The sequence below is a fragment of the Eptatretus burgeri genome, chromosome 4, assembly GCF_056783735.1.
Source record: "Eptatretus burgeri isolate ZD-2024b chromosome 4, Ebu_testis_v1, whole genome shotgun sequence".
Classification (NCBI taxonomy): domain Eukaryota; kingdom Metazoa; phylum Chordata; class Myxini; order Myxiniformes; family Myxinidae; genus Eptatretus; species Eptatretus burgeri.
This window is the reverse complement of record NC_140964.1, coordinates 35,151,949-35,164,488: the sequence shown is the minus strand read 5'-3', so window position 1 is coordinate 35,164,488 and position 12,540 is coordinate 35,151,949. Positions and strand designations below refer to the sequence as shown.

At 42.6% G+C, this 12,540-nt stretch overlaps 1 protein-coding gene across 3 annotated transcripts in view; it reads left to right on the top strand.

Annotated features, from left to right (window-relative positions):
- LOC147027797 (calpain-9-like) overlaps positions 1 to 12,540 on the top strand; it is a 142,326-nt gene that overhangs the window by 48,233 nt on the left and 81,553 nt on the right. For all 3 annotated transcript variants that reach the window (XM_085877414.1, XM_085877413.1, XM_085877415.1), the window contains exons 3-8: positions 3,961 to 4,030; positions 4,136 to 4,254; positions 4,835 to 4,968; positions 5,206 to 5,380; positions 5,853 to 5,924; positions 8,686 to 8,771. In XM_085877414.1, the coding sequence (XP_085733540.1) occupies positions 3,961 to 4,030; positions 4,136 to 4,254; positions 4,835 to 4,968; positions 5,206 to 5,380; positions 5,853 to 5,924; positions 8,686 to 8,771 (656 nt within the window). The remainder of the gene's footprint in view (positions 1 to 3,960; positions 4,031 to 4,135; positions 4,255 to 4,834; positions 4,969 to 5,205; positions 5,381 to 5,852; positions 5,925 to 8,685; positions 8,772 to 12,540) is intronic.

Sequence of the window (12,540 nt, the reverse complement as noted above, 5' to 3'; positions counted from 1 at the left end):
ACACTCCATGCCCTTTTTTGGAGCGGGGCTCCGATCTGAGGCGATTGAAGCCCCGCCCACGTCTGTGCTCGGCACGCATGCGCATGAGGAAGGCTGATGGTGGCAGGAGCGAGGGAGGATTTAAGATGTAAAAAAACCTGACTATAAAAGAAACCCGCAGCACACACATGAAATTAACCCATTAGACAGAAGGACGGGACCCTAACTATAAACACATATACTTAACGAAATAACTGAACTGCGGGGATTGCTGACTGTCTGTGTGCAGGAGGCTTCCAAATCCGTAATAGTATTACCCGTTTGCTGATTTTTTTTAATGTCCTGCATTTTTCATATTTCCAATTTGCTTACTGCAGGTACAGTACTGTAATCCATTTGAAATTTTACTTGCAAACATGATATAGTGTTGCTAATCTGGAAACCACGATTGCACTCAACATTCAGGTCCTTTAGCTCAGTTATCTCGCTAAGTACGTGTTCTATAGATAGCTCGCCTTCCATTGTTTAATGGGTAAATCTATGTAAATGCGCTGTGATTCGTTTTAATAGTTAGGGTTCAATCAGAACAACAACAAAGAAGAACGACCCTCCCCCGCAACAAAGAAGAAGATCCCTCCCATCCCGAGATTCAATAGCGTAAACAGGAATGACGGTTGTGGTGGGTCCGGCAGAAAGGAAGGTAAACAGCCCCCACCCGTGGTTGCGGGAGGGGGCGGCACACGAGGGTGAATGAGTCACGCCGGAAGCGAGGCGGGGCTGAGAAGGATAAGAAGGGGACCCTCTGCTTGGCTCGGGTTGGTTCTCCTGGTGGCTGTTGTTCTGCTTCGTGGCCTCATCTTGGTTCGGCTTTGCTGGGGTTTGTTCTGGTGCTGGTTTGGTTTTGGCTCTGCTTTGTGGTCTGGTTCGGCTGGCTCTTCTTGGTTCGTGGAGCTCTTCGTGGTCTCTGCTTGGTTCCTGGCTTGGTGCGACTCCTTGGCCTCATCTTGGTCGGTGGTTCTTCGGGGAAGCAACGCATCTTCGGGAAGGATCGGCGCCTCGTCTCACCAGCACGTGTTCCGGAGCGCGAGAGGATCCGCCGGAGCTCGGAAACGATCGCGGCTCGCGGTGGTTGGAACCAGCTCGCCCTCGCTGGTGTCCCGGTCCGAACAGCTGGAAGACCACATGAGGTGGAAAGGTCCCAGATAGGTCATGGGTTTCAGCTCATCTGTCCCTCTGAGCTGAAGTCCATATCAAAGGCATCAGCCACCATTTCTTGGGTGTGTGTGTCCGTGGGCCCATCTAACAAGTAGAAAATTGTTAAGTGCTTTGTGTGTTGTATATAATTGCATCGCATTTCGTATAGTTGGTTTAAATCTGCTCTTCTGTGTTCCCTAGTTCCCCATTATTATTATTATAAATAAACCCCGATTGTTAAACGTATCGGCTCGTTTTGTGTTTCTTCCATTGGCTCGATATGACGCGTGTTTGAAGATTAGTGTTGGTAACTTGTTCATTTGGTCTGGCCCGACTTTGGTAATTCCGCTCGGTTACGCCGGATCCGAGTCGGCGATCGCGACTCGATTCGGACAAAGTCGGCCGAGGGTGAACTTCCCCGGTAGTCGGACCACGTGGGTACTTAGGTAAATTGAAATTTGCAATCGACCCTACCGCACGTGGTCTATCCATTGGCGAACTTCGGTCCGATAAAGGACCCGTCGGTTCCGGAGTTATCTGGGGTGACGACCTTTAGATTCCGGGCGATCAGTCGAGCCGGCTCGCGGCTTCATCTAGCGGTTGTGCTTCCGGTCGACGTCCTGGCCCCATAACAATGTTTTCTGTATATTTAATTTTTTTAATTATTCATCTCTGGAGGGGGGGAAGGTCCGCCCAAGGTGCTAAATACTCTATGTATGCCCCTGCAGAGGGGTTTGCACAAACGTGACTTCAGCAGGGGAAGATGACAATGACGATGACGATGACTTGGATGCATGAGATGGTCATGTGAAAATATCCAGAGTGGATAAAAATGTGAAAAAATGGACCCAACGAGTGGGAATTGACATTAAACTTGAATTTCGAAAAACAGTGTGGTCTTTCCTTTTGCATGTGGCATTTTCTATGGGTGCCAAACCTTGCAGGCTGGTGACCCACCTACACTAACTTGTGACATCATAGATATGTCAAGTTTGCATATCCACCTGAAACCTTGAACCCCTTTATTTTAACCTTGAATGACATACAGTAGACTAGGCGTAAGTCGGCAGCGTGTAACTCGTCACTTCGCCTAAGTCGGCAGCGTCAAAAAGTCCCGAATTTATCCAATGTTAAATCGACTTGCAGACTTTGAATAAAGTCTGTAAGTCGTCATCTCTAAGTCGTCACTTCGTCTAAGTCGTCAGATGTTGTCTGTTCCCGCGTAATGGAAACTCAAGTAAATTACCATGCCTAACTCATCACACGGAACTGCTGCCTCGTGAGAAGCCCGATTTCATGGAATCGTGATGCGCGGGCTATTTATAACTGCGCTGCGTTCAGCTCAGTCAGCGTGCCGTCCCACATGCATCTGAAGAGGTCGACAGGCTGCGCAATGCAGTCTCTGGCGAAGGAGTAAAGGATCGATCGAGCTTAATGTTGAAGTCCGATCATGGTTTTATATTGGCTTGTTTTGTACATCACCGCACTCACTTTCACATAGGTATTGAGTGGTAGTCATCACGATGACTGTGTGTCATGTAATTTGTCGATGGTATACGAATTTTCATTCCATATGAAAACTCATTCTACATTCATTCCAATGAGTGAATTCTAACAGCCATTCATTCCACATTTGTTGATGGAATATGAGTTTTCATTCCATATGAAAACTCATTCTACATTCATTCCAATGAATGAATTCTAACAGCCATTCATTCCACATTTGTCGATGGTCATATACCATCACCGATGGTACACGAGTTGTCTTACAGTTGTTCATTATCTTTACTTTTGATAAAGTGATTCATGAATTCCATCTTTGCTTGATCACTTTCCAACTGACCAATGAACCCCCACCTATGCCCCAAGGATTGTGTTTCCCTTTTGGTACAATAGCCGGCTTCGAGATTGTTGCGCCCTCTCACACGTACGTGTCCAGGCCACGTGCGACTTCATCCTTCACCCCACAGTCATCATGAATGTTCGCATATGCGGAAGTCGTCACATGTCTAAGTCGTCACTTTTTTCTCTCTCCCGATGGTGACGACTTGCGCCTAGTCTACTGTATTTCAACTGTTTCAATTGGTATTGTGAGGTTTTCGGAAATTTTCGCGCTGACTTGGTTATCATATATATATGTTGTTAATTACAATGTATGCTGACATCAAATGGACATGGTCTGGAGTAAGTGGTACCCCCTGTGGGTCTCCAAACACTCACTCCAGTAGTTTAAAATTGTTTCTTTTAAAGAAACCTTGGAAGAGACATCAAATTTAGGGAGTTCATATCTCTAAATTACATCGGCGCACCTATTTGTTTGTTGGTACTGGACAGTGGCATTTATGGGTAAGAGTACCCTCCAGTAGGGGAAAAACCATTCACACTACCAGTTTAAGAATAGTTTCATCTAAAATATCATCCTCAAAAACTTTGGTATCGACATAAAATGTATACAAATAGTATGATTATTGACCAAGATATCCATTTAAAAGTTTTGGGGTGGAGGCCCACAGACCCATAAATTCAGACCCTGAAAAACCCATGTTCCACCAAATATATAAAATTACATTTTGGAAATATCATGGAGATGACTTGAAAAAAAAAAAAAAAAAAACCCATGAATGATTACTATTGAAAGTTGTCCTGGGTCAAACTGTAATTTCACTGGACTAATATTGTTGAGTCTTAAAAGTCACCTGTTGGAGTTATCCATTAGGGAAGATCTCAGTTTTTGTCTCCTGATGAATCGCGTCTTTGTCAAACTTGCCATTGTTTTCCCCCCCGCAGGAGATTTGCCAGAACCCTGAATTCATATCAAAAGGAATGACCCGATTGGATGTTGTGCAGGGTAAACTGGGTAAGAAAAACAAGTATTTGTGTGCACTACTTGCTTACATATTGCTCATGCCGAATCTTCCTTTTAATACATGTTGGTCAATGTATCCTTATCTGACTTTCACAGCCAACTGCTGGGTCCTGGCCGCTATCGCAAGCCTCACCAACAAATCCAAACTCATGAACAAAGTGGTACCTGCTGCACAGAGCTTCAGCTCCAACTACGCAGGAATCTTCCTGTTTAGGGTGAATCAGTTAATCTTCTTAATCTTCAGAACATGTGGCACATCACGTGCAAAGGAATAGTCAATAACAACATTTACACTGGCAACATTCTCTTATAATCAGCTGTGGCGATTAGACTGTCAAATTACTTATTTTCCATACACAGGGGAAGTATATCCCATCCCCTATCCCGACCTGCGATCTTCTCTACCCCCATTAACCCCCTATCTAACACAACCCTCTTACTTGTTGGTTGCATTGTTCCCTACCCTCCACTGTCTCCTCTTTTGCTGTTCGTTCATTCACTTATTTATTCCCTTCTCCAGTGTCAGTATCTTGCCCTTCAACGAGCCTCAACCTTGAAAATAGAAATAAAAAGTCATATTTCTTTAACTACCAGTATCAGTTGGACTACGTTATCCATCCTGGCACTTCACAGAAACGGTGCTGCATCACAGAGCATGCTATCCTTCTGAAACTGGCATTAATCCAGCTGTCTGTCTGCAGTTATGTAGACATAAAAGACATGGACTTCACAGGAGTAGAGATGTACTATTCAGTCGAAAACTGTCTATCATTGTCTGTTTTCTGGTTACTGCAGTTCTGGCAGTACAGTGATTGGGTGGAAGTATTTGTCGATGATCGCCTGCCCACCATCGACGGCCACTTGGTCCTCACACACTCCATACAAAAAAATGAATTCTGGAGTGCTTTGCTGGAAAAGGCTTATGCAAAGTAAGTTTCATTCAACCATGATACGGACGGACACACGCACACGCACACGCACATGCACACTCACAACATGGATAAAATATCAAAATAAAACATTCTTGCATTCAATGGTGCTGTTGTGCATTGTTATAGATCACTAAGTTTTAAGACTATTAATTATCTCAACAGAAGGGTTGAGGTCTAAATCTGCAGACCTTTGCCTATGTGAAGGATAAAATTTTGCCAACTTTGTCTTTCTAGACTCAATGGCAGCTATGCTGCTCTCCATGTGGGCTTCCCATCCGAGGCCTTGAGGGACTTCACAAGTGGAATCGTGGAGACAATTCCTCTGAAACCTGCACCTGCAACCCAAAGCATTTGGAGTATAATGAAACATTGTCTGAACAAAGGAGCGCTTATCTGCTGTGGAATGCCGGTAATCATCAAATATGGTTTGGAAATCAACAACAACGACTTTGAGTTTTCACCCACCGATTGTGCTGAGTATGAAGAGCATGGCCATATTGGTTTGACAGTGTAAGCAACAACTGAATGTCAGATTATTATTCTCAACTGGAAACAACTAACTTATTGTTTGATTATTTGCAAATTTCTCTCCAAATGCTAATTTGCTTGGTATTTCATCCATTTGGGGTCATCAAGACAACACAAAATAAATGCAAAATGGCCGAATTTTTCACTCTGCTCTCTCGTCCCCAAACACGTCATCAATCCTCAATTTATCAACCATTCAACTTATTCACCATTATCCTCCCTTCCCTTGCCCTCTCCAAATCCCCAATACATTAATAATACTGTACCATGAAGCTTCTTGTTCGTTAATTACAAAAGTTTGTGTTCATCCTTATTGGAGTTATTTTTTCTTATATCTTCTCTTTCATTGTCAGGGCTTTCAAGGGAAACAAAATGAAGTTGGTCTTTTCACTGGACATGCGTATTCTGTAATAAAAGTTGATCAGGTAGGTCATCGTTAAAGCACTTTTGCAAGAACGTTAGCTTGACGTGTTTTTACTTGGTGTAAGATGGGTTGCACGTATCATTGACTGTAGGTAATCTCTTTGAATGGGTATCAAAAGGTGGAACAATGCCCTGCCAATGGCCAGTGGGATACAAAACGTAAACTCTTCAGCCTGGTGAAGGTATGCATTCTACCGAGTGCCGTAATAGTTGTGAACCTGTTTTTGGTTTGACAATATTAATAGTTTCCTTTATCCCTTAATACTGCCCACAGAGATCATCACAATCAGTGTAGAGTGGAATTCACTCACATAATTTCAATCAATATTGCTGGATACAGGATCTCATTTCTCTCTTTGTCATGTGCTTTGCTTTGTGTAGTCTTACAAAGGAATTTGAGATTGATTAATTACACAGGTGATGTGAGCATTTTGGTTCTCCTCAATTGCCTTCAAGCCATCTTGATGCTCTCCAAACCAATCAAGCTGATTTCTATCCTTGATCCCAAAACCATCATATGTAGTCTGCAATAATGTGTCACGAAATTGTGGCTGCTACTGATCCACATTTTCCTCACTTTGTGGCATCCTGCACAGCTTCTCATTCTACACTTCTTGGAAACTTGTTACAAGATCAAGTTATTTGAGGTTTGTCTCGTATGATGAAATTTGTGTGGAGCAACACAAGTCTTGCACCTAACTTGTTACAGTTTGCACTATGTATACTTCAAGTATGTAGCACATCACAGAGGTGCTTCCTTCTAGTGATAGCATGGTCGAGTTGGTGCTTGTATCTAGAACGTTGATGTTGCCAGGTTACTTTACTCCTCATTGTTCCTTCAAAGATGTTTATTATGCAGAGAGAGGGATAACTGCACAACTCCAGAAGGCCTTGGCCATTTTCATTCACCTTTCCGATCACATGGTCACCAAGCATGCCACAGCAGGCACCATGGTCAGCTCCAATGCAGGTATTGAAATCCCCCCAGTAGAAAGAGTCTGTCATTCGTGTTTATTATATAAAGAGTTTCATCAAGTTGGGTTATAGAAAGCATCTTTCTCCAAAGGTAGGCTAGGCAGAGTATGAATGAAAGGATTGAAAGGAGGGAGCAGAGGCAGATGATGAGTGTAAGCTGCGATAACAGTGATTGCACCATTTATTGTGTTCAATGTGACTGGCAATAGTCCACTTGATAAGTCAGTTGGATGTTTTATGCCAGAAAGTAGATCATTTCTGATTCTGAAGTTAATGACATGCTCCCTCCTTTCACTTTCTTTATTCCCACTCCAGGATAGAAAATGTAATGCTGTTCTCTTATGCTTCCACTGTCATCTAATCTTGTATCAGAGGGAGAGAGGGGCAACATCTACATCTGACCTAGGTCTCTAGTTCCAGGTCAATGACTGTTGTCCTTCTCATATTTGATGAATGAGGATTGAAAACAAATCCAGATCCTAAACTCCTTGCATTCCAACATCCAAAATTCAGTTTCAGCATAAAAACAGGAAGAGTTTGGGGGTTGTGTTGGCTTTATTAGCTCACATTTTCTAGACTCCTCCACCGATTGTGGCACACACGCTGTCCTAAATATGGCTGTGTGGCTGCTCAAGCAAGCTGCCGGATGGTCTTGTACATCTTTCAAATCCGAACGACTGAATCATTGCAGAACCTTAAACGCGTATCCCTCGGCAAAGTTTGAAGATGTATGCATGCCCTACCCCATGCACCCTTCTCATCCAGAATGTCCAGTTCCCAGAGGCAAGAGAGATCCAAGACATCTGTATAGACAAACTGGTTGCACCTGGTGGCTGAAATATTGAGTAAATTCAATAACGCCCTTATGGTGCACAATCGCTGCACTGCTGCAACAATGAAAATGTTTTAATCCAGCACTATATTGGTACAGACTTTGGATAGGTACACTTTATCCATTGGAAATAAAAATGCTCTTCTGCCCCAAGCCATTGGTATTTAAGAGGTTCTTCTGCCTGAAGAGTGTAACACCTTTGCTATTTACTCATTGTTGGGGTTTATTGTCCTTCTGCTACATGACAAAAGTTAACAGGATTCACTGCAAGATGGTGTGGACAAGGACTTGATTGTGAAAAGCCAAGTGTTGTTCATCACAGTGATGTAGCTTGCTCTTTTCCTGCCTCTTTTCTATCTCCATCAACTACCCGAGCAGCTTCGAAGAGTGTGAGCTCTCACATGCACCAAGAAAAATTAGTCATCCAAAGCTCTTCCACAAGGATGTCCTGTAAAAATACCTTGACAATTTAAAAATCGAGCAAGACAACTGGGGAAAGCTTGCAAAGAGCCGAAGCTCCTGGAGGCAGGCTCTTCTTCAAGGAGCAACGAGAAATACATGACGGATTAAACAAGAAAGAAGACCAAAAAGAGAAATCTTGGTGGAACAAGGGGACAGATTTGTGTTTTCAACATGTATAATCATGAAATATCCTCAAGAATTCGACTGAGCAGCTAGTGAAACAAATGTCGAAACCCAAGGCATTGACATCATCATCTTACGTGGATGGATCCAGCCAATCAGCGCTTACATGTTTTGAATGTAAACAGAGAACTTATCAATGGCCTCTAATGAAACTCAGCATCACTTGCTCCAGAGACAATGTCAAAGAGACTTTTGAAGATATTGAAATTGCTCATTTAAAATAGGTTCCCAAACTAGCTTTGGTGATGATTGTGACCATAACCCTGTATCATTGTCATTCTATCAGCAGCGTACTCTGTTTTGAATTGCAGGTGCACCTGAATCAGACAGTTCACAACCTCATCCGCATCCGGAATCCTTTTGGACACGGAGAATACACAGGATGCTGGAGTGACAGGTAAGAGACTCGCAACAAGGCCAGGCCAAGTCACAGATCATTCCAAGGCTTTAAAGGTATCCTGATGATGTAATAGTAAGAAATGGAATCCCAGACATTATGAAATTACATCTAGTTGAAGGCAACTTTGTTCAAGATTTGATATTTCCGTTTCTGTAAAACGAGCTGGTTTCAAAATAATTACCTCCACTACCTAAAGTGGACGGAAGTTGTGTTTTCGTTGGGGGAACTTAGAAAATGCCATTCCAGTTCACCATGTTATCGGATTGTCAACGCAATTGCCTCATTCCATCTGGTACGGTTCACTTGTTGTACCAGTTCACAATATGTGGTTCATTATTGATGTCCTCAACGCAACTTGGGATGGGAAACTAAAATTATATCAACGAGGAAGCAAAAGCAGTGCATTTAACCCCTTTAAGAAATATAAACTATAACGGCACTCGGTTGAGCGCATACCTCCGCCAGGTGAACAGTTTACGTTTTGTATTCCATTGATAGGTCCGATCTGCATCTGGACCTGAACCAAAATCTAATCGGCTTGTTCTTGTCACCAAACCAGCTCATCCACAATGTTTTGTCATAATCCGTCCATAACTATATGAGATATCATACCACAAGGAAGAGTACCACTCCTAAATGGCGGGAAAAGCAAGCAAAAGTATCCATCCCCAATGACGGGAAAAGTTTAAATTAATCTATCAATTTAAATAATATTACATGGACTTCAAAAAGGTCAATTGTATTACACTCTGGGTTTCACGCAGAGCCAAAGCCCTGAGCTACTTATGCCGCCCACCGCAAGACTGTGGTGCAACATAGGGTGGCGGAGGTTGGATTTGTCTCAAAAGAGTGCAAAATATCCGGATTGCAAAATAAAATTTGGCATCAACATTACGCATGCCTGTACAGACACCACAGTTCACAATATATAATAGATGACTTCCCTTCCAAGGAACTTCAACACAGAAAGAGACCATTCGGCCCATGAAGCTTTACAATGGTTGCCAACCTATGACATTTTTAGGTCATCTTTATCATCTCAGTAGAGATGACCAAATAAAGCCAGTCTCGAAATCTGTCCGTACGTCCGTCCGTCCACAATCAAACCGAGTGGAGACAAATAACCAATAGTGGAATGGATAGAGGTTGATGAGACATGCACAACAATATAACTTTCAAGGTCGTTCAAGGTCGAGGTCAAGGTCAGGAGGCTGTCAAAGTTGCGAAAATCTTCGATTTCAAATCGTATCGCCTCCTTCATTTATCAAGAGAGATCAAATGTTATTCGTGATTCAGCTACTATGGACTATTATCTAGAACAACACGAGCCATTTTTTATCTTGCCAAAACGAAGTTTTTGAAAGATGTTAGTCAGCTTGTATGTTTTTTATTTATTTATTTTTTTGTCTGTAATCACGTTAAAAAAATTCTGCAGAGCACAGTTATCATTGGAAACTTTTGTAACTTCGCATATCAGAGGCCTATAGAGGTCCCTTTCAGCGCATAAAATTTTCAAGGTCAAGGTCACTTTGTCGCAAATCAGGGGAGTCGAAGAAACCCTTATTTTTTTAGTAATTTTGATCGGATCATCTTCAAACTTCATGGGAATATAGTTCATGGTCTGGCGCTCAGCTGATTAATTTTTGGTGGCGATTGGCCTTGACCTTCATATGTTTTTTTTTTTTGTTTGTTTGTTTTTGTCTGTAATCACGTTATAAATCACTCTGCAGAGCACAGTTATCATTGGAAATTTTTGTAACTTTGCATATCAGAGGCCTATAGAGGTCTCTCAGCGCATAAAATTTTGAAGGTCAAGGTCAAAGGTCAAGGTCACTTTGTCGCAAATTAGGGGAGTCGACGAAACCCTTATTTTTTGAGTAATTTTAATCGAATCGTCTCCAAACTTTATGGGAATGTAGTAAATGGCTTAGCGTTCAGTTTATTAGTGTTTGTTTGTGATCGACCTTGACCTTCAGGGTTAGCGCCTGAGGTCGAACATATTTGACCCCAAAGTCAAATTTTCAAGTTTTAGGAACCATATCGTGTAGTACCTCAAATTGAAGTCCTCGATGAGTGTTTTCTAGATATGTCAAGCTTTAGCCATTATGACGTCATTGGGTAACGTTATGAGGCAAACACGTATTGTTCATGGTCACTCTGTAAAACGATTATCATCGGAATCTCTCGTTGGCAGATATTCCTCAAGCAGTCACTCCTAGTGGATAGCAGTTCTGTTCACCTCAGTGTGACCTTAAATAAGTCACTCATGTTCACATTTTGGCAAGATACTGGTCACCCTGGGGGTGACATTGGTTCATTTTCATTTGAAATTTGCTCTCGTTCCGATTTTATAGCCCTTCAAACTTCACTCTGATTCTTACATGTCCGGTGCTAATTTGAAGTGGTCATCCGGAGGCCGGCGCCAATATCTAAAGATGCTCTGGGTCCTGCGCAATTTTTTGCATATTTTTGCCCCATATGGGCCGTTCATAAAGTACATACAAAAAAAATACCCCCAAGCGGGAGTGCCAGTCATCTCTGCCAGAGGTCGACAGAAGCAAAATCTAATTAGGGGCATCTATAATCGATTCCATGGCTCGTGGATCTGGTCGTAGAATGCAGATCGCCAGAACAGTCGGTCACTTCAAATAAATGATGAAGGAGACACTTTTCTGAATAAGTGATGCTGACAACAGCAGGCGTGCTTTAATGCTAATTTATGTGATACCTGGGGTTCCACGAAATAGTCAGTAATATGGGAATTCTGGAACGTGATTATGATCGACCGTGTTGTAAACTCTCTATAAAACGATCATCCGAGTCGATAACCAGTGATCGTACTGATCAATACAACTCGGCAGAACTCATATTTTTGCCTCACTCAAAAAAGTTCAAAAAGTAACTCTGTGCCAGACTGGAATAGGGGCAGTTCATAAAGTATGTACGCTCTACTTCCGGGTTTCAAAACCACCCACCCCCTCTGTATGCAGGCTAGTGACCACCCACCCACCCCCATATGCATCTCATATCACATCACAATACTTGAAGATTACAACGAACTGTAGATTTATCTCAAATGCATCAGTAATTATTAACTACGGTTATACAGTAATATGGAACAATTATTGACGTCCACGGATTCAACATCACGTCGACAATGTTCCTGTGAACGGGGATATTTTTCCCCCTCGCGATGACGACAGGCTCACCTTCATCTTCTGAAACGCTTTCATGTAGTCCGACACCACTTTCATAAAGTATGTATGCAGCCGTCGTACCACCCACCCACCCCTGTACACAGCCGTCATACCACCCACCCATCCCTGTACGCAGCCCGTACGCGGGCTTTAAACCACCCACCCCCCTCATTTTTGCATGTACTTTATGAACGGCCCATATGGGGCAAAAATATGCAAAAATTTGCGCAGGACCCAGAGCATCTTCAGAGATTGGCACCGGCCTCCGGATGACCACTTCAAATTAGCACGTGACATGTAAGAATCAGAGCGAAGTTTGAAGGGCTATAAAATCGGAGCGAGAGCAAATTTCAAAAAAATGGGCTCGTGTTGTTCTAGATAATGGTCCACAGTATCTGAATCACTAATAACATTTGATCTCTCTTGATGAATGAGGGAGGAGATACGATTTGAAATCAACGATTTTTGCAACTTTGCCAGCCTCGTGACCTTGACCTCGACCTTAGATGACCTTGAAAGTTATATCGTTGTGCATGTCTCATTGACCTCTATCCATTCCACTATTGGTT